General features: G+C 50.4%; 3 protein-coding genes across 3 annotated transcripts; 2 read left to right on the top strand and 1 right to left on the bottom strand.

Annotated features, from left to right (window-relative positions):
* Positions 1-3,116: 3,116 nt before the first annotated feature.
* Positions 3,117-4,213, bottom strand: N0V96_005316 (uncharacterized protein; the record flags this gene model as incomplete). The annotated part of the gene is made up of 2 exons (XM_053198812.2): positions 3,117-4,005; positions 4,059-4,213. 2 exons carry the CDS (start codon positions 4,211-4,213, stop codon positions 3,117-3,119), a joined length of 1,044 nt encoding a protein of 347 aa, XP_053043736.2.
* A 3,543-nt stretch (positions 4,214-7,756) lies between these two features.
* On the top strand, positions 7,757-8,590 carry N0V96_005317 (uncharacterized protein; the record flags this gene model as incomplete). The annotated part of the gene is made up of 3 exons (XM_065757370.1): positions 7,757-7,771; positions 8,016-8,186; positions 8,237-8,590. The coding sequence occupies 3 exons, from the start codon at positions 7,757-7,759 to the stop codon at positions 8,588-8,590; spliced, it is 540 nt and encodes a 179-aa protein (XP_065614139.1).
* Positions 8,591-17,678: 9,088 nt separating this feature from the next.
* Positions 17,679-18,722, top strand: N0V96_005318 (uncharacterized protein; the record flags this gene model as incomplete). Its single annotated transcript, XM_065757371.1, has 1 exon — positions 17,679-18,722. The coding sequence occupies one exon, from the start codon at positions 17,679-17,681 to the stop codon at positions 18,720-18,722; it is 1,044 nt and encodes a 347-aa protein (XP_065614140.1).
* Positions 18,723-22,543: the final 3,821 nt, after the last annotated feature.

The following is a 22,543-nucleotide window of genomic DNA, read 5'->3' on the forward strand; positions in this document are numbered from 1 at the left end:
TGGGATGGACCTGCGCATATGTATATCAAAAAACCTGCACCACCACCCTCCCCTATCTACAAAAGTCAATGATCAATCGACTATCCGCATCCTTGTAGCCTTGTCTGTTCCTTATCCCACTGCAGACATCGAACCAGGCCTCTGGGAGACAAGCTTTCGGATGGGCACAAGTCTTGCGGCAGCATCAAACCACCATAACAAACCCCCTGCCATGGACGACCTTCCCCCCCAAAGTAGTGTTAGTCAATGCCATTGAATAATTCCTCCCTCGAATTTTATTGGCCGATTCCTGATTTCCAGCCCTGGCATGTATTACAACTGAGCATCTCTGCTCGGTAAGTGGTCGTAGAACGTCAAAAGATAAGGCCGCGGGGTGGAGAAAAGGGAAGGGGGCCTCGGAGGCACGGGAGTGTGCTGGGGCGAGGGGAGGACCCGCCAAGAGATAAGGAAGAATGCAACGGCAGCTCTTCAAGTCCTTATCTCCTCCCTCTCAAGCAGCAAGTCCTCACCCTCCTTTTTCCCATCCCAACTCCTCACGCTTCGCCAAAACTGGCATTACCGCTGAAGATGACGCTTCCTAGTCAGATTTTTTGCCGTTCGACTGATAAGATGCCGTGTCCCAAGATGCTGGAACTGACGTTTCTTGTCTCGATGCAGAAAGTCTGTCGCACGACGTGCAGCTAGCTACTTCCGTTTTTTGCGGGGAATCTTCAATCCGTCTCGCGTGGCGGTCCGGGTCTAAGATTCGTGTCACTCATGGCATTATTACCGGGTCTCAAGATGACTTCATTGCTTTAATTCTTCAGCTTTCAATCTTATGGAGTGTCGGCGATGCGAGATCAAGCAGCGAGTGAGCGATTAATCGACGAATTTACACATCCCATCTCGCGACTGCTTTAGGGCTTATCTTGGCGTGGGCGAGCCATCGTTTCGTCGCGGCATGGTAAATCTCTTTTGGGGCGCCGAGACCGATCCTTCTCTAGGAAACACAAACCCGGCACTTGAGCCATCTTCATTTCCAAACGACTACGACTCTCTATGAGGCCGGGGTGGGCAAGTCGTGCCTCCCTTGGCGGAACTAGGGTTGGCCCTCAAGTCTTATACTTGAACTTGTACTACAATCGAGCGCGGGCCTCTTGTAAACCTCAAATCTATGTCACTCATGTGCGACGTAGACAAAAAGATGAGGTCAAGAAGACATCAAAGCCTGCTGTGCATGAGTTGAGTCGACCATTCGTCAATGATTGGGCTAAGATGAAGCGTGTTTGAGCAATACCGATGATTAAAAACCATGCAACATCTTCATGCCGAGCGATAAGCGAAATCGTTCGAAGGAGCCAATAGCGACTGCAGTTCTGACTGTTGTCAGGCATCACCATCCTACGCCACATTATTAGGACCTGCAGGGAAGTAATGCGGCGCATGATAGAAAATTATGGCTGTATAGTTAAGTCCGACATCTCGCGAGCAGGTACGTATATCATTTATAAGTCGCATCAAAATCCCAGTGACGCAGTACAATCAACTCCCTTGCCACGATAATCTTGATGGATGAGAGTAGTATTTACTAGATAGATGGAACTGTCTTATGGGGCCCCGGATCCGAAGCATATAAGTAGCGCTCCACCCAAAGCCATCAGAATTGCTCTTGCCCTTCAATTGGTTGACTAGTATTAGTGTCGTAACTCATCATGGTAGCTAATGGATGTCTGCGTTGCGTTAAGTGAAGTGTTGCTTAGGATCTTTTTACCTTCCAATGAGTCGAGAGCCTTATAGGGGTAGATTTGCCTGGCCCATGGGAAGCGAAGGATAGATCACCGGATGAGCATCGTTCGCGTGAGGGGCACTATGAATGCTACCGTCTACTACGTCAAAGCATCCCATACAGCAGCTCAGTGAGACGCCTGACGCAAGCTCGGATCCTTAAATGAGAAACGGCTTGCTGCGATCCTCACTCGAAAAGTAGATCGAGCAATTTTTAAATTAATACCAAAGTTCCTCTGACACAGAGTGCACGAGGCCGATGGTTTCCAGGTAGTCCATGATCCATGATATCCGCGTACTCGTCCAAACGGAAGCCCGCGCTGCCCGTACAATCATGAGAGAAGAGCCAAAAGCATACTGCATCGTCTGCATTGTGAGAATCAAGCTTTTACGTAGATGTTTTGAATCACTTGGAAGATACTGCAGTACACTCTTCAAGTGTTAGCAACGAGATGTAAATGACTATCAGCTTAGGAATGAGACCTCGATATGAACAGAATCCTCAACCCGAGCAATGGTTTTTGTATAAACGCATAAGGTACAATTACCCAACAGCCAACAACCCGGCGAAATGCATTCCAATGAGACCACATCGAACCCTAAAGGCCATGAATCAGCGAGTCGCAAACTCCTCGATCAAATCTTCGGGTGACCCGGCGCCCACAGACCATCCATCAAGCACGCTCCAACACCAAAGGGGGAAACCCGAAAGAGAAACAAAGTTCGGACGAGACATGGATTGAGAAAAACAGCCACCGTTTCCAACAAAGTGTTCACCTGATACAGGATCCTCGATGCTTTATATGAAGAGGGAACAGGCACCGAGCTGCCAGGAAAGGGATCGCTCTCCACTCTCTGAGAGAAAAGCCCCACAGATCTGCCGGGCTGATTACTCGCCTTTCTGGCTGGTCCATGTCGTATGGGGTGATTAGTAACATAATTAAGGCGAATTAAACCGCATTCAGAGAGAGTCGAAGCCCCCCCATCATAACACCGACAATAGAGACTCTTCATCAAAATTCAGGCACAGGACAGATTCAGTCACAGAAGCGATGGAACATTGAGTGAAGTGTATAAGCAGGACCATTCTAGTCCGCCCTTTCCATTCGTCTAGTATACTCCGGCACGGCCGTACGTAGCTAGGTAGTAAAGGTAGAAGTCTTTTTGTCCAAGATCCACGTCGGTGTTGTACACGAAAACCAACATGTGTCGTTATAGTATATACAATTGAAAAAAGTCCAACAAAGCAATCATGTCTTTATGAGCCTAGTCGGTTGAGCTACCCTCGTTGCCAAAGTGGCTCAAGGTTCTCTGGGAGTCCTCTCCTCTCGCTCTCAATTGAGATGCGAAATTTAAACGCGGCGGACAACGTCACGGGCGTGCTGGCGGGCCATGCGGCGGGCCAGGCTGCGCTTGCGCTTCTCGGCGCAGGAGGGCTTGCCAGTGGCGGCAGGCTGCTGGGCAGAGACGGAGCTGGAGGCAGGGGCGGAGGTAGCGACGGCCTCAGCGGCAGCGGTGGTGGTGGCAGCGGCAGCAGAGGTGGCAGCAGGGGCGGTGGAAGAAGCGGCAGCAGCAGAGGTGGAGGCAGCAGCGGAGGTGGCGGCGGGAGCGGCGGAGGCAGAGCCGGAGCCGGAGCCGGAGCCAGAGCCACCGAAGACGGAGGGAAGGGCAGGGCCGGGGATGGAGTAGCTGGTCAGGGAGTTGTAGATGGAGATGAGGATACCGGCGTCGTCGGCCTTGTAGAGGGCCTCACCCTTGGTACCAGCGGGAAGGTCAGAGCCAGAGCCGGTGACCTCAATGTTGAGGCACTGGGGGTAGTTCTGAGCACCGTTCTCCTGACCGGCGGAGTGAAGAGCAATGATCTCGTGGCGGAGAACGTAGTTGCCGGGCTTCAGGGAAGTGGGGATAGTGACAGCCCAGGAGTTGTTGGCAGCAATGAGCTCATCGGAAGCCCACTTGTTGGCAGAGGCATCAACGAGACCGGCCTCAGCGATCTTGAAGAACTCGAGGGAGGTCTTGTCGACGGTAGAGCAGTCAGTGCCGCAGGACGCGAGGTAGTCGATGACGGGACCCTTGTGGGACTCGGGCCAGGTGTTCCAGAAGATCTGGAGCTTGTCACCAGCGGCAACCTTTGCGGTGAGCTTGGCGTTCTCGGAGTTCTTGTGACAGATGATGTCGGCAGCGGCGTAGGAGGAGGGGTCGACGAAGCCGTTGTCGGTGGCGGTGTTCTTCCAGCCGTAGCTACAAAATTGTCAATATCAAAGTTGCTTTGAACAAGATGCTGGCCTGCTTACACGTCGGGGGGGCTGCTCATGTAGGGGAGCGAGGTGACGTCGTAACCGGCGAACTGCTCAGAGCCATCGGTGAAGTAGTTGACGTGACCGTGGGCCATGACAGAGGCGGCGCCGGCAATGGCGGAAAGGACAGCGGAGTTCTTGAAGGAAGGCATTTTTGCAGATTTTCCAAAAGTGTTGAGTTTGGTATTGTTGGATGTAGTTTTCGTTCGTGGAAAGAGTGGATATTGACTTCAAGTCGTAAAGATAGTGAACTTCAATCAATGAAGTATTCAAATGAAAGAAATGTGCTGAAAAGCGGAAAAGAGTGTGGGAATGGAAAGCTGCGGGAAAGAGCCTGTTGGATGAGGAGAAAGAGAGCAAAAGCAGACGATATGAACGAAGAGGAGAGGACCTTATATCTCGAGATGGCCTGGAGTAGCGCTCATGGTCGTGGGTCGTGGCGCACACCTGCGTTGCGTGGATGCAAGCAATTTCGACCACGCCCATCAGGAGACAGACAACACCGATTCTCATCCCATGTAAGCCATGCTAGGACCACTGCGGTCCCGTCTCCGTCCCTCACGGAGCAGAGCCAGGGGTCGTGTCCAAGGAGTCCCTGTGCAAATCCGTGGCCAGGCGGTGTCCAGGTTACGTTGGCCAGGCACAAGTTGATTGCGAACGGATTGTGAATGTGATCAAGTGGAATCGTAAGGCAGCGGGGTTCGACGTTGAAGCAGGAGGCGCCCACCCTGCATGGAAAAGGAAGGGGGCCGTGGGGCCGGCGTCTACCCCCCGTTGTTATCCCGGGATCTAGAACCGCAAGCAGAAGCCGAAGCGAGGCCATCGCGGCTGGAAACGTGCCCATAGGTGGAAAGGCGGGAAACAAGCGGGGGCGGTGGCCATGCCGAGCAGCCATGGCGAGATCAAGCCGTTTCAGCATAAATGAAGGTGGTGACTTGTTGTATCCCGCAGTGCAGGGTTGGAGCAAGGTGACCTACTGTATGTTGGCCGCTGGCGGCGCGGTAAACAGATCTGAGGCGCCAAAGCGGCGCAGTTATGGCGGGCATCTTGTTGCTCGCTTGTCGGGAGTGGTAAGACATGTCTGTTGGTTCTAAGGTGGCATATGAGCGACATCGAAAATCATAGTAGCATCTGCTGTGAAGATCTATGAATGATCCACCCTAGGTTAAGCTTAGGGGCCGGCAAGCCTCCTTGGGACTGACAGAGGCATTAAGTCGTGGGTTGGCACGTTAGTTCGGAGTCAATGAGCCGAAGCGCACTTACGCCCACATCATATTGGGTCAGTTAGCAAAGGTTAAGCCAAGCTTGCAGTAAGCATAAGTGGCAGTGAGGAGAAGAAATGAGATTGAAGATGACGGGATGGCAGTTCGTCTGAGCGTTGGAAAAGGGGAGGTGGGTGGTCAGTGCTGGCTGGTCGAGTTTGCTTCTGCCGCTGATACTGGCAGCAGGGCAGTGCTTGGCTGGCAAAAGCGAGTGACCCTTGGCTGACTGGCTGACTGGGTACATGCAGGCCAGGTCTGGACGAGTTCCAGTGTGAGCCGATACCCGATTGACTGGAGACTTGGAGATTGAAGCTCGGGAGGGATGACGAGTCGAGGCGGGTAAAGAAGCAAACTGGGGTGGATAGCGGTGGAGGAAACGGGTTGGCACGTCTGTGATGAGGTAAGGAGGGATGCAGGCCGTAATACTTAGGGCTTGACGCCTTGTTGATGGATGATCCAGCATATCCAGCTGTTCGCAACAAGCAAGCATGGCAGGCTTGGCGATGCTTGGTGCTCATCTCCAGAGTCCTCAGTCCAATGTTTGGCTCCCTGCTTGAACTCCGACTTGGAATCTTGGACGACGGAGCCGAACTGTGAACATCGTCAAGCCCCCTGGTGTCTGTTCTCGAAGCAGCGGATCTGTTCGTGGAGCCTGGCGCTCGATTCGGGAGCTGGTCAACCTCGATACGGACTTGTATGCAGGCTTCGTATCAATAACGGGCAACAGGCCATTTGCCCCCGTAGCCATTGCCTTTCTAGTTCGAAATTCACGGGACGCAGTGGAACTACCGGTGGGCGCTTGCGCGAGCGGTGAGAATCTCGACGATGAAAATGGTGGAAAAGCCGAGAATCGAGATGAAAAGGTGGAAAGAAAAGGGTCAACTGCCGCCAAGTTCTAACAGCGCAGGCGTGGTTGACAGGGAAAGTCTGGGACTCTGCGTGGTGAGCGCATGTCGTTGGGCTTCGGGACAGCAATCTATTTGCGACTTTGTGAAAAGGTCTCGATCTGTGCTCGACGGGGTTCAGGCGAGTAAAAAAATCTGTCTCTTTGGTGTGTGTCCGGACTCTGCAGTGCAGTGCAGTGCAGTGCCCCTCGTGGTGTTACCAAGGGGTAATGCTGGCCATGCAACCATGCCTTGCTCAATTGCTCATTGCTGCTGGTCGATGAACTCGGTCTGGTCAGGGGTGCAGCCGGAAGAGGATTTGATTTCTTGCTGATCGTCGCCTCCTGCTTCCCGCAGGGTGCAGCCGCAACTCTGTGCCTGGACCAATACCCTCTTTTTTTTTTCTTTTTTTCTTCCCCCATTCTCGACTTTTCTTCGGACTCCCACTGCTGACTTATCGGGATCCCAAAGGACTTCCGAACTCGACGGGAAGGAGTGGCCAATAGTGTTGCAAGGTTCCTCCTCTTTTGGACCGTCATGTCCGCAGTGGCTCCAGGGGCAGCAGGCAGGCCGGACAGCTGCGTGAAAGCATGACCGCATGGGCTCTTGCCGCTGAGCGCAAGTTCGGACGACCCAACCAAGGCTTATCTCACCCGCGTCTGTTCTAAGAAAGAGCCATTGATGATTCAGGAAGTTCCTTCCTGCCAGCAAACAAATCGTTTGCTCGTTAAAATCATTGATAGCCATCCTTGCGCCTTCCTGGAGACCCAAATTCGCGCGGCCTGAAACTGCAACCTCCACTTCCACCTCCTTCCTCTCCACGTTCTCGTGGGTACGTACCGCCACAAGGATGGAGCTAGATGGATCCTTGGATCTCGGTCAGTGCCTTTCCCTCCTCGATGTATCCACCCATCATCAATTCTTGGCAGCCATGGGCCAAAAATGTCCCTTTCTTTCTTCCTTTTCTCCTCTATTCAATTTATTTTGATTGTTCCTTCCAAGTGTCCTGCACGGCATCGCCAGCCTCTGCCTTCCGAGCCCCTCGCTTGAACCGGCCCGTGCTTCTTGCCCATTCCCAATTTTTCCAGTATTTTCCAATTCTTTCCTCATTCCTCTCCAATAGGACGGGTATTGGATCGAAAAAGGAGGTGCCTCCCTGTCTCACCACTTTCTACCAATCTGTTTAAAGTGCATATGGATCAATATCTCCGTGCTCCCCTGCCTCATCCCGTGTCTGTTTATCCGATGACGTTATACTTCCATCAATGTTCTTTCCCCCCTCTGGCCCCCGTCCCTCCCACCTACCGTGACTTTTGGGGCCCCCTGCCGGCCACTTACCGAAACCGTCCCACTCGACGCGTCTCTTACGTAGGCAGCTTTTTTGGCTACTGTGTAGGAGCTTACACACAAGGATAGAACCACTTCCACCAGACACTTTAGAGAGGCGCCGAAATTGTCACCATCCAACAATCATCATCCGACTCGGAAACCTCTGCCGCCCACTTCGCCGGAGCCGTGTCCGTCTCCGTACTCCGCAACGTTCTTGAAAATGCCGCCCAAGAAGGTTACTGCCGCTGGCGCCCACCCCGTTGGGTGAGGCTGACGCGAACCGCGTCGTGGGCCAAAACACGGCCGCAAAGGTACGCAATTGCGCATAACATCTCGACACTTTCAAAGCATATGTGTCTCATCGTGCCATTTCATGACTGTCATCTGTTCCGATTTGGATGCCAGTGTTTTCTTTTCTATCGCCTGCAGAATCCATTGCCGTGACACAGCTCCCAAAGCTGACATCGTGACACGTCCAGTCCGCCGAAAAGCCGGCCCCAAAGTCCCGCAAGCGCAAGTCGGACGCCGCTGCCGACGGTGATGATGACACCGCCGCCGCTGCGCCGGCTTCCAAGAAGCAGGCAACCAAAAAGGCTGCTGACAAGAAGGATCCCTGCCGGACCTCTCTGAAATCCATCTTCCCGGTGACGGTGAGATGCGCGTCCCCGTCTTCGATACCTGTGACATAGTCCGCACCAAGATCCGCGCCATCCTCCAAAAAGAAGGCGTCACAAAGGCAGCCTTCCTACGCGCCATCGTCAAGGCCGCGTACCCCGCTGGATCAGACCACAAGATTGCTCCCAACCTGCTCACCAATTTCATGAACAAGAAGGGGCCCGCGTCCGGCAACACCAGCAGTGTGTTTTATGCGGCCTATGTGTTTTTTGAAAAGCTTCGTGTGAGTGATGGCAAGCCCAAGACCAAGAAGAGAGAGGAGATGGAGATCGAGTGGCCTAATGGCATGGACACTAAGCAGCAGTTGGACGGTCGGGTTACTTGCCTCGCCGGCGAGAGGCCTCATATTGACAAGTATGGCAAGACTCGCTTCCATTAGTCGCAGGAGGCTGTGTTATTACTGTGGGTTATTTGGTTCTGGGAGGTTTTTTTTTTTTTTTTTTTGTGCTTCAGTTAAGCATGTTTTCTTACCTTATGGGTTAGTGCCAATTATCACACTCTTTTGAGATGAATCTCTCCAATGCATGCCATTGCCTGCTGATCTACCTCAAAACGTGCCCAAAGACTGGCCGCTGTATCGTGATTATTTCGGCCGTACGATTTCAAGCAAATCATAGGCGACTGGAAAGATGACTCAAGTATCTGGACCCAAGCGGGAGGGACGGCCACTTTACCGATATATCTGCGACGGGGGCGGGTCAGGGATACCGGGCCACCGGCACGGACAAGTCATCGGTACCCTACGGAGTACCTCGGCTTCCCCCGACCACGAACACCATTGCCATTCACAAACGCCCTGGCCGCTCCCATCCTGGCTCGGCTCAGGGCCCAACGTTGTCTGCTCCAGTCGACCCAGTCCAGCATTCCATTCCATCTCTCGCTCGCGGCCGGCTGGGCACACTCTGCCCGTTACTTGACACAAAGCTTGGCCACCCCCGCAGGCGCCTTCACCCCCTGACCCGCTCTGAACAACCGACAACGAGATCTTCGGTCTTCTTCCACGGTGCCTTGCCACCTGCTGGGCTGGCTGTTTTGTTTCGGCTTGCATTTGGCAGGCTGCCGACCGGTGGTCTGGTAAGGGATGATCGGAAAAATCGAACACATGCTTGCCGCTCGTCATCAATGAAAAGCAAGCCATTGATTCCGCGTCAGCGACTATTGTTTCAACGATAGACACTTGTCCACAAGAACGCAGGACGTCCATGAAACCATGACGGCATAGCAGGATCGCGGTCTAGTGAATCGTGCATTTGTTCTGCCGTCTTGACTGAAAAGGAAGTCGACTCGTAACATGGAGGCTTCCGTTTCCTAAGCTCCGAATGAACATTCTGGAGGTGTAGTCTGGAATCTTGCTTCTGATAGATGAGTATTCGTTGACACCACGGCCTGCTACATGCGGCAGGGATATGGCAGCATATCGCGTTCCGCGGGAAAGCAAGCTGAAACTTATTGGTAGAGTCAAGGTCATTTTTCCACCATGAACAAGCTTTTACCAGATATCACAGGCATTTAGGTATACGATTATTATGCGGTGCGAATTACTTCACCAAGCATAAATTTGAGGAGCAGTCGAAAAGAATGATAAGCATACAGACTGTTGTTCCCCGTGTACGCGACTCATACGAAACGTTCTTTGCAGGCCGAAATCCAAACGAAACTGAAGTACAATTGTACCAAGACCCCATTGTATCGCTCTTACGTAGCCGCCGGCTTGACCCTTAGTAGCGAGTTGGCTTTGGTCCAGCGACTTATGTAACGCCTACATCCGTTGCTTTCATGATAAAAGAACCGCCAAACCCTTTCCTAGACCGCCAACATCCTTGAGACCATGACAGCGTCGTTCACCGTCCAGGTGCGTCTTCAACATCCGAAGTTCTTACCCAAACCCTCAACTGCATCCATGCCCTGTCAAAGCGCGCCAAGCACCCCAATCTCAGAATATTCAACTTCTGTAAACTTCCTAACTCAACTCGGGTTCTCGGCCCATGAATTCAATAGCCTTTCCAACTGCCACTGGCTTTTCGTCCTCACCGCCCTATGCTGGGCCTTACCAACAGACTTGATGCTTGCACCTTTATCCCAAAGAAGTCTCACCATTCGATCATCCTTGTTGTGAATCCTACAGTCCATGGGTCTCTGTCCACGGCCGATGGGTTCCGGCGAAGCCCCATTGTTCAGGAGCAAGGTCGCTGATTTATACTCGCCTTTGCAAACAGCCTTACATAAGGGCGTGTGGCCTGCACCGTTCTTCACTTCAATATTGGGATGTATATTTTCATCTGAGATAAAGATTCCCAGGGCAGCCGGCCATTTGACAGCAAGATTAAGTGCTGTGTGAGTATAGGGGGTCGCAAGTGGTTGATCAGGCTGTACGCCACGTTGGAATAACTCTTGCGCAACATAGGCATAATTTGAATTGTCAGATAACGCCCAAAGTATCATCTGGTGCCCATATCTGTAAATAAATTTCTCGTTTTCAAGACATGCATTCAGCAACGGGGCCCTGCCAGTACTAGAGGATATTTCAGGGCTCGAGAGGACATATACCGGACTGATGCCAATGTCGGCCCCATGATCAACTAGTACGGAAAGGATGGATATACCATGATGGTCGTGTCGCGGAAATGCCGAGGCCAGCGCCATCGCTAAAACCAATTCATAACGTCGGATCTTGAACGTTTTTAAAATCAAGGCGACTGTGTTTTTGCGTTCCGCTGAGAGATCAAAGTCCGTCCGTAGTATAGCCAAACGCAACATATCTAGTTCTGGAGCTCGACCTTGACTTATCGAAGTTCAAAGTCTGACCAGAGGCTCGCGTATCAAAGCTCCAAAGCTAATAAGAACTCTTGCACATACTTCGTGGCCATGCTGAAGAATAATATAAATAGGCGATCCCTCTCTAAGAATCTAGTTCGGATCAACGCGAAGGTTCAACAAGATGCATAAAACGCCAGCTAGGCCTTCTCTCGCAGCTACCATGAGGGCAGGGAAAAGTTTCTTCAAGGATAGTCGGCTCTTGTGAACCTCAGAGTTGACTATATTTGCCAAGTTAGATACCACGTTGTCCAACCACTTTGATTCGAGGGAAAATGTCGTTTCAGTGACCATGGTTGTAGGCCCTATAGCCTCGTCTGACGGTTTTGGTTCGAGGGAAGACACCAGTTCAGTGATGATGAGTATGTGCTCCGTAGCCTGTTGGTGAGTTTTGCGGTGGGGTGTCAGCTTAGATAGGAACTTGCGGTGTTCCGAGATCGGCATCTACGAATGCATCTGCTAACGTTTCCACAAAAGAACTTCTCAAATTACAGTCCCACAGCCTGTGAATAACGATACCCCAGTCGACATCATGATGGATGCTTCCAAAAACGCTTCTCAACAGATGGTCTTTGAGCCCAACTAGTAGACTTGTGAAAAGCTCTTGCGCACAGATTTCAAGCAGTGAGTTTTTCGTCCGAACGAATGTGAGTTCAGTTGATACGATATCGTCCTCGGTTCCATTGGCGTTTGTCTCCATCAGATTCTCTATCAGGGCGGTCCAGCCCCAAAGTCGAAGAACCTTTCCTGGTGTAGGCTCACACTCTTCTATTTGGCTTCTCCTAGCCTTTGATTCTTCTTCCGTCATAGCCTTCCAGATGAATTTTCCCTGGCAATCTAAAGAAGTCTGCTATAAAATCCAAGAGACCATGATTTTCGCGCGCGTTGAATTGAAACACAGCCCCTTTGGATGCCATCATGGTATGAGGGTGCCAAAGTATTATCTCCGTTTTGCTATCTGGTCCGCAATAGATTGCTCTAGCATACTCGAATTGGTCGTCTGTGGCTTTCTCTCCGAATGTTGAGTGGTTCCTCAAAATAAGCGCCCACATACTGGGGCCCAAGACCGCCTCGAGGCGTGCCGCGTCCATCGTGTAACTGATTGAAGACCCATCATCAGGGACTCTGAGAGAAATCTCAGCTGCTTCATTATCAAAATCATGGAGTATTTTGCTGCTGCGTTGGATGATGCTCGGTATTTTGAGGTTGATGTTTGCCTTATTTCGCCTTTCGTGGATAGGGAAACAATCATTGGCAATCTTGCAAATTGTGGCAGCTATGCCTTTTGCCTTTGCCCGAACTTTGACATATCTGTCATCCCAGTTCTGAAATTCTTCTTTTCTGGCCAGATCTGATACAGGAATATTACCGGTGAGATGAGCAAGTCTCTCTCGAATTGAAAGTATTTGTCGATGGGACGTTAGATTGATCAGATCCTCGTAGGGTGAAGATAGAGCGGGCTTTATGATTATGGATGGCCTCTCCGACCACCACAAGTTGACGACTCTTCGAGATAAGCTTTATTCATCCTTCAAATTTGCGTGTTCGGTTATGTATGGCTCATCTGGCATACTCATCAGCAAAGTCATTCCCAGCTGCACAAGGGAGATCCTTGTTCTCATTTTTCGTAAACCAGTGGATTGTAAAACATATCCGATGATAACAGCAGCAACAGATAGCAGCGAGGAGGTTTCAAAATTCGCCATGCTGCTGTTCTCCGAGGTGGTGAAGGTTCCCTTTGGAGAAGCTTTGACAACGGAGCTTTCGTCTCTGTCAGACACTGTCATTGGCTTTTTTAAACCCAGATTCTGGTTCCCCTGCTGTGGAGACGACTTTCGAATCTGTGAGTTCTCCTTATCTCGGGCCGATAATGGTTCCAGCATATGGCTTTCTTTCGTTTTCCTTGCTGAACATATCCATACTTTGACAGGTTTCTTTGTCGTTTCGAAGAATGCGAATGGGTCAAAGCTCTGATCACCAATAACTTGACGAAGTTGTAACCAAATGAGGCGGGAATTCAACCCTTTCTGGTGTTCGATCTCTTCTGTGCTTTTTCCGATGAGAGAAGCACAGGTAATCAAGCCACAACACATGATTATGGTTCCTATAACGAATAGGATCGGGGCGCCTTTGTTGGCCGAGTTACTGGCAGCCAAGTCCCACCCAACGGCCCAGGCGTCTAGGCCAGCGAGAACTACTACGCCACCTTGGAGGATGGATTCCACAGTCACAGCTACATACAGAACCCAAGGGCTCAAATGAACGATACCGATGTTCAGGGAGAGATTTGGTGGGTTCTGCGAGGCTGGGGGAAGTCCACGTCCATGTGTGGTTGGATGTCCGTCGTTGTTTGGCGCCTCCGAATCCCTGTGGATATCATCGTTGCGTTTGCTGGCCTCCAGGTCGTCTCTATCCATTCTTTCTCATTTATCTATGGTTAAGGTCCAAAGCCACAAAATACCACTGAATCATGAGCCGAGCCTGAAGGACTTCTTCTCACTCCAATGATCAGGATCGTCGGGGTTCTACTGGAGATAGTGTCTGAATATTTGGAGTTCCTCCTCCAATCCTCCGCGGCTGTGGCAATGGGATGATGGGATGTAGATCAACTCTAGAAGTTTGGGTCTAACGAGGACTCGAGCGATGCCTCCATGATTTCAAAGTTCGCAGACATCGCAGCTTGTCGACGTGCAAAGCTCTGCCTCAACTATTGCGGTCCCTTCTTAAGATCGTCCGATAAACGCTTTGAGCCATGAATAGCCACAAAGTCGAATGACGAGAATGATGGTCGTAAGAACGTCGATCGGGCCCATGGCAAAGATGAGGTAGTCACACCCACTGATGCTTTCACTGAGATATTGCTTGGTCATGGACTCGCCGAAAAGAGACAGGAACGGTACAAGATCTGTAACTAGATCATTGTAGAAGTCGGAAAGGTCATCCTCTCCAGCGGCAAAGCCAACCATGACCAGAAAAACCGCGATGTAGAAAATAACTAGCCATCTGATGATCATTGTCATGCTGAGCCTAAAGAGGCGGATTGATGCCAAGAGCAATTCGAGAACGCAGTGGTTGTCAGGTCTTCGCCTTACAAGCCTTGTGCAGGATTTGAGATGTAACGTGGACGGTAAAAGTCCTGAAATGACATTTGAAGATGAAAGTAAGAAGGTGGCCGAGAAAGGCGGGTGATTGACATCTGTGTCGACAGAAGAAAGTTCGTGGCACCACACTGGGGTGCATCCTGCAGGTCGCCCCAAGAACCCTGCCAATAATATACTGTTCTCGAGTATTTCTATCCAACTAGATGTCATTATAATGCAATTGCCACCCGAAAACGACCTGCAGGATGCTCTAAGTACATTCTCCCCGAGAAGCAGAACACAAACGTATTTCGCGGTGGAAGCCTCTTTGACGAGCACTTGGTTATCATCCATCGGTGAGATAAGCATCTTGTGAATGAGATATATACCAAACGCCAATATCGCTACTTCCAGACGATTCCTAATTGGGCACCTAACAAAAGAGCCTTTCATGATATCAGATGTTTCGTCAGACCATCTGTTAGTTGATAGATATTGCCAAAAGGTTACATGTCTGTCTACCAAAGCCTCCTATTTCATCAAACAGTTTCACGACTCATAGCAACCCGAACATACGCCAATTTCATGTTCCATGTACATTTGAGTGGAGTTATAATGTAATATGAACTAATCACGATCTTTTGTGTTGTCTCTCTGCCTCTTCATGAGATTCTATTGAAGTAAGGTACTTGACAACTTGACGAAAGAGGCTCTCACATGGAAGGAACGTACGTGTCCGCGTGGTGTGGGATGGTAAAGCTTCCAACTTGAGTCTTATTTTTCACTTGGGTAACATTGAGTATGTCTTTATCTTTCAAGAGAAACAGGAAAGTAGTGAAGAAGCTAATCACTGGCAGCTAAAAGCTTACGCTGTTAACGAGTGAACATTTACTGCACACTGTCATAATACCTAGCAAGCCCGCTTCACCCAGAAATATGCCCAGGCAGGTGTCACATGATTATTCATGAGGCTTTATATATTGGCATGCAAATCTTTAGCAGTATGGTAGGGGCAAGCAGAGTTTTAACAGTGACTTCAAGGTGGCGATCACGTCGGTTCATACTTTTAGAACCTCCTGTGCTCTTCGACCCTGCGGCGTCAGCATCGACACATTTGACGGGTCATCGACAGCCGAAAACTATGGATGCGTATAGAAGCAAGAAGCGAAGGCGAAAATCTTATGTGGAAATCGCTTTCGTTCATTTCAGGTAGGTACGTTTGCGGACTGAGCTTGCCAGAGCTCGCAATCTACTCGCGGGCGTTGCTAACACTGCCCTGATAAGTTGAATTCCGAGGTACCTCGTAGTCCCATTTGACAGGCAGAACGATTATAAAGAATGCGCCCCTTCTAAATCAAACGCCCTGCAAATTCTCCATTGACAAGGTTCACGGCATCTTATCTTATCCTCGGAAGTCGGCTTTCTCGTCGCCTGTTACTTGATACCCCGAAGGATGACCACACAAGAAGTTATCATGCGAGTGCACTTGGCGCTATATACTACATATCACCATGTTGCAAAACCATGAGCGGTTGGAATGAATCTGCAGAGCTCAATGATCGCATCTCAATAAATTGAAATCGGATGTCGGCAGCAAATCATCCATGTCGCGTGAACTTATGGCCTGAGAACCCTCAAGTGCAAATATGACGTGAAACTTGCTAAAAGTCCTTTAACATTCAATTGAGCAATACGACCGGAATTGAGCTCTTCTTAGACTGCAAGCTTTGCCGATTGTCCGATAGCGTGGAATTTTTGAGGCCGACATACCCGCAACCCCTGGGCCTGCTGCGCCCCAGAGTGCATGCAACTCGAAAGTTTCCCAGGTTAAATGGGATTGCTAGACAAGAATATCGAGGAGGCACATTTTCCATGATGATTGTGAGAATCTCCTTCACGGAGTTGCATTGACCTGGATTATTGTAGGGACATTCAGTATTTGCTAGTTGTTAGTCCCAGGTGGATGGCGGCTGTGGCACGTGCAAGTGTGTCAATACGACACAAGAAAGCATGTTTGCAGTGATTTGATTTGACTTTGCAACCGCGACCGGGGGCTCAATCTAGTTCAACAACACAAACAATAAACACGACACTTAGCCGAGAGTAACCTGATCGAGTAACACTGGCTTCTGGCTGCTGGCTGCAAAAATTGCAATTACTGCATGGGAGGAATATCTTATGTAATAGTAGGTAAGCTGCAGGCCTAGGAGGTCTCAGTCTCTTTAGTAGAAACCCCGTCTTCCGGCCATCATTGCAACTTACCGTTCTCAGATTGTTTGATTGGTGGAAGGGAGCAAGCAGGTCTTTGGACAATTAGAGGAGACTAAAGTTGCATTTGAGGCTGATAGTTACATCGGCCGGGTATGGTCATCGTAAGTCCCAACTATCTTGCCCGTTTGAGCTATGTCACTTTATGCAATCAATTATTAGGTGCGATTTGATCCCTCTTTGCTTTTCCAACAAAATGCCAAGCGCCCAGCCACTATGTAGCTTCGTGTTAATGGATACCTCTGCAGAGCGGGTTATCATGGGCCATCACGAAGACAAAAGATCGATAAGTGAAGTAGACCTATGCGGCACGGAGGCGTGGAGGCCAGTCGACTGTAATTCAGTCGAATTCAACTACTGCCCCTACCCGCGAGAGTCGCAAATACGCATAAATAGCGTCAAAACTCTCCCGCTTTCTGTCCAGTCTAGCAAGGTTGTGGCGAACGGCGAAAAGGCCATAGATCAGGCCCCCGACAATAGGTGACGACAGCAAAAGCACGATGGAAAGTTTAGTGTTCTCGTTCGGCCAAGCTTTCTCTAGTATGTAGTTTAAAAAGCCCAAATGTTTCGTCAGCTTCACATCAGACGATCCACACAACCCCTATCTCCCCTGTTGGGATAAAGATGCTACGGCGCTCTGGGCTCATCGCGACAGTCTGACTCGCCGGCCCCCTGCGTTGCAGCGAGCACTGTTCTAGAAACGATACCAAGCCAAAATCGCTCTCGGATTACTGAACCTCTTTGTCCATTGCTGGGCTGGCCACCCCGCAAATTTCATGCTCTCCACCGTCGACTCTTTGGCGAACTGCACAGTCAACCTCCGTGGCGGTACAAGATGGGGTCATCGGTAAATTAATCCGCCAACAGGATGAGGCCGGTCTAGAAGGCTCGGTTCCAGAGTAATGAACCCCTTGTGGCCGCGGACTGCCGCTACGGGGTGCACCCCAGCTAGCACTCTATCCTTGTTAAAGTTCAAAAGCTCGGGATTGGTTGTTCAATCGGGTTTAATCTACGGAGCACCACCTGTCTGCCGATGGCCGTCTCCACCAATCATGCCCGGGCTACTCCAGGAACCCGGCATCTAGCAGAACACGCGGAGAAGGGAGGGAAGACGAAGCTCTCGTAACTTTGAACTTTCGCATCCAGCCCGTCGGCACTAAAAGCCTTGTGGGCCTCTTGATTGAAGTACATAAAGGTGAGCCAAGCCGCTCTATATTTGCTAGTCCGGATGATCTACTCTTAGGCCAACCTTGGGACGAACCAAGACCACATTCTTTTCCATTCTTCTTCTTTTAACTCGATACAATGAAGTCCTTTCTTACCGCTCTTACCTTCGTCACGGCGGCGCTGGCAGCCAGCCGCACCTCCGCACCTTCTGGATGCTTGACTGTCAAGAAGTCTGGTGGCCAATACAGCACCATTCAGAAGGCCGTCGACGCCCTTTCCACCACCGACTCCGCCAAGCAATGCATCTTCATTGACCAGGGCACCTACAGCGAGCAGGTCCTCATCCCCGCGCGGACGGCTCAGCTCACCATTTACGGATACACGGCCGATACGAGCAGCTACGCCGGCAACAAGGTGACCATCACCGCCAAGAAGAGCCAGGCTGACGGCCTCAACAACGACGCCAGCGCCACCCTCCGCATCAAGGCCAAGAACTTCAAGCTCTACAACGTCAACGTAGCCAACACTTATGGCAAAGGTAGCCAGGCCGTGGCCCTCAGCGCTTACTCTGACAGCGCATTCTACGCCAGCGCTTTCACCGGTTTCCAGGATACCCTTCTTGCCCAGCAGGGTAACCAGCTTTACTCAAAGTGCCTCATTCAGGGTGCTACGGACTTCATCTTCGGTCAGAAGGCCATGGCCTGGTTTGAGAAGTGCGACCTTCGTGTTGTGGCTGCCTCTCTCGGCTATGTCACTGGTAAGAAAACCACCTTCACAGCGATATCAAGTGACAAGACGCTAACAAAGATAATAGCCAATGGCCGTGCCAGCTCGTCCGACAAGTCCGAGTACGTCTTCAACAGCTGCAACATCGCCGCCGCCTCCGGAAACACCGTCGCCGATGGCGCCTACTACCTCGGCCGTCCCTGGGGCCAGTATGCCCAGGTCGTCTTCCAGAAGACCTCCATGACCGGCGTCATCAACTCTGCAGGCTGGAAGCAGTGGAACGACGGCGACCCTCGCACCGCCAACGTCCTCTTCGGAGAGTACCAGAACACTGGAATCGGATCCCAGGGCACTCGCGCCAGCTTCTCCAAGAAGCTGAGCGCTGCCGTTACTCCCGCCAGCATTCTGGGCAGCAGCTACACCAGCGCGGCCTACTACGACTCCGCTTACATGTAAGGGGTAATCAGGATTACCTAGGCTGGAAATGCTTTGGGTTCCGGGCAGAACCATGCTCATTTTCTTCGTACATATTCTTTCACCGAATATATCCTCCAGTTCCAATTGGAACTTTTGTGAATATCTACCTTTTGTGTCGTATATCGTCTCGGTGTGACTTCACTACCGCTTGTGGCATGAATCTCTCAGCATCCGTGACGCTACGTGCATTGATTCGTACCCCGCGATCGCCGGCGCTGTTCACAGACAGAAACAGCAAACTCAAAAGTAGTTGCTGCGCGTTCACTGTCTCTGAACCCCGCGGGAAAAGATTGAGCTTCTTTTCTGCTCATCGTGGACTGCCCCTGCTTGTTATGGCCCGTGGTGAAACATTGCAAATTGAGGCTTAGTTTCAGGTACAAAAGAACGGGTGAGAGAAGAAAAAGGGCCTAGGCCGCGCAACATCTGCCCCCATGCCAAGCGCTATGTTCAGCTGGTGTTACGTGACTTGGTTACGACTGCCCACGCCAAAAAGTTCTGCCTGTCCGCAATATTGATTTCATTTCTGTTCCCAACAGAGTTCAGAAGCTCCTTGTTCTGAGAAAGAGGACAAACACGCCATAAGTTACACCACATATTAAACTCAATCTCGGAATCAAAGCTTCGACAAATTGGCCAGGGCCCACGCATGTTGCGAAGCCGAGCCAGGTCTCGTTTTGCACATGAGAAAGACTGCCCAATGATGCAACTTAGCTTGATCGAAACAAATGACTGATAATCTGCGTAAGCGCTACCCAAGTTTCACGCAAAATCGCCTCGTCGAGAAGTTTCGAATAGCATCGCGGCGAACATGTCGCCGTCTTGGTCAGCATACACTCTATACGTTTAAAATCCAAATCCTTCACCGCTGGAATTGCTACATTAGAACCAGTGCTAGTCCTAGCCCTTGTTCAGTGACCAACCTTGACTCTTGAATTTAAGATCTAGTCCTGTATGTGATACTTATAGGAAAACGAATACGCTGCAGATGAGAATTAGGCCACTTAATTTGCGACGGTCGTCTCTCGATGTACTGAAACATGGTCTAGAAATGTAGTTTGACGACCGACCCTTTCGTCCTCTTACTTCTTTTCTCCTTAGATGAGTACATAGCGAGGAGTCTTGTTGAGGTCACCGCCTAGGTAGGAAAAGTTCTCGAATGCCTTGACAAAAGGCTTCCTTGGGGTTGGTGGACTTCCTTGACAACGATCCCAGGCTTCGCGTTTGGGGAAGTACATGAAACCTGGATTCATGGCTATCTTGGCCTCATCCGTGGCGCTTAAGTAGGTACTCTACGCCGCCATTTGCTGCTGCATGTGTTTGTTGAAGAACCCATCCAATTCAACATCCTACTCAAAACTGTACATGGTGTCGGATCTTCTCCCGGCATTGCACTCAAGCACCTCGGGCATCTCTGCATCTCCGGACGCCTCCTTGTCCCACCATAGGAAACTCGGGCTTCAGCTACCATTTGTGGGAATCCTTTCGACGAAGCTTGCTTGCTTTACGACGATGTCGATGTCGGCACCCTTTGCGCGTTTCTCAATATCATTTCTGCACCATGGATTCGAGCTCTCGCAGGCCGCAGTTTATTGCGAACGAGGCAGCAAGACTTGAAGTTTGTCGAAGAGACGGTGGTAGTTACCAACGACACAAGCAGGGGCATACCGATGCTTTATGTCGGAACGTCGCCAAGCCTACTTTTTCACAGCATCCTCGTGTTGCAGCTGTGGGCATCGGAATATCTCTGGCAGTATTTTCCGATCAGTCTCAGACTTTATGCATACTAGAGCATTATTCATGATGAAGCGGGCATTGGCGGTCTTTCAGAAGATCTCGACGCCGTCCTGGTTGAATAGATCCTTCACGCAGGTATCTGGCCACCTTGCGAAAGCGGTTTGATGCTGAGCGCTGCGCATGACGGCAGATATTTCTCCATCGACATAATTATGGCGTCGTAGTTGCGCATATCGAGTGATATTACCGTTCCAAGCGGCGGCAAGAATGAGTATGTCCTTGTTTATGTTAGGTAGATCTCTCGGCAGCCGCGTGTCGAGTAGGCTAGTGGACTTGTCCTCCATTCGACTGGAGCCAAGTTTTGGAGACCAATTGGTGCTGATGTGCGCATCTTCTTGAATGTCACATAAGTTTCGTAGCGTTCATTTGTTTTGGTGTCTCCAAGGGTTCAGTGAAAATCAAGAGACGAAGGGACTACTCTGTCGGGATTGAGGAACGCTGCGGCTGTTGGGCTTTTAAGGTGAACAATTCGTCTGAAAAACCGTGCGTCTATGACCGCATATTCAACTTGAATTCCCGCGATTGACTTGAATATTGCCTTAGGATTATTTGTTCCTAGCCTCCTCCGCGAGTTTACGTCGGTCAAGCGGTTACTTTCATGGTATAATTGAGTGTAACTAGCGACAGCATACCTGAGGCGCGGCGCGTAACGGGATGACGGCGAGCGAGCTCGCGGTATCTTCCTGCAATTGCGACGTCAGGATACCAGATGCAATACGGCTTGCAATGCTTTCAAACCATCTCTGGTGAGAGATTGCTCATGACAAGGCGGGTGTTGCGTGCTCTCGAGAATACATCGCCATTTCGGTGAGAGCTAGAGCAAAGCTGGACCATCTCGATGGACTAAGCGAACTTGACATGATGGTGGATGACTTTGGCAGCGCAGCGAACTCTGTCGTCTGTTGGTCAGACACCCCCATGTCTGTCACACGTTCTCCTTCAATAGCAGCGGCAAGGTCGTTTGTCTTTCTGCGAAGAAATCTTCGAAAGAAAGCAGGTTTATTGGAGTCAACGGAGTCAAAGGAAGCAATGATGTTCCTGATATCCAAGCTAGATACCAGGATTCGTACAAGGATGTTTCGGAATTACCAAGCTTTCTATCTCTTGCCTCCGGCCAAAATGAGCTCCGCAACTAATAGCTACTAGCACAGCAACTAGATCGACGACCTCTACATCACCAAACTGGTCTGGTTTAAACTTCACGGACCTAGGCAAGTTCAGCTGCACCTATGTATCCTGTCGGCCAACGGCATGCCAGTGTCTAGAACATTTCAAGAAGTCTGAGCCTGCTCTGGGCCTCGCTGAAAAGGATGAATGTCCTCTTCAGTCTTTACGGCGTCACCGACGACGATGTTCCAAAGCTTTGCGGCTTTGCTCGTAGCTGAAACTATCCTCAGGCAGTATGTACGTAATGCTGAGGATGAAGCCGGATCTTTTCCTAGAATCATATTTGAGATGGAAAGCTTCCTTCATTGCGTGACAATTGTGGCTGGCTGACATCTACAAGCGAGTTTGTAAAGGCAAGTATGCTGCTTTCTGTCACAAAATAGACATAGAATTGGAACTCTAGAAACGGCCTGTCACATGCGCTATCAGATGAATTGCGCGTTCTTTACTCATACAGACTGTTTCTTTGTTTCTGTTCCGGTTGGGATAACATAAGCTATTTTAACCTACTTGGTTGATATGCAGTTTGCTGCGTGCCATTGTGACATTGTCTGAGCGAGTGGGGCGAATCCGATATTGACAAGGGCCATCCATATTCTTACGAAGTACTCTTTCGTGCACCTGAAGTAATACCCATAGGTGGCAGACACCCCCCGAGTCAGGATAGCTTCGGTGAGCTTTCTCATTAATGAGAACTAAAGCCGCAGGGGATAGAGGGCTTCAAGTTGACCAAAGCCTACTCCAAGCGAGGTACAATAGGTAACCAATTCCCTATGTACGGCAGTTGCCTTACTTGAACATTGATGCGTCAGCAAAGTCGAGATCCCACAGAATTCCGC

The sequence above is a fragment of the Colletotrichum fioriniae genome, assembly GCF_027942845.1.
Source record: "Colletotrichum fioriniae strain IMI 355084 chromosome Unknown scaffold_5, whole genome shotgun sequence".
Classification (NCBI taxonomy): Eukaryota; Fungi; Ascomycota; class Sordariomycetes; order Glomerellales; family Glomerellaceae; genus Colletotrichum; species Colletotrichum fioriniae.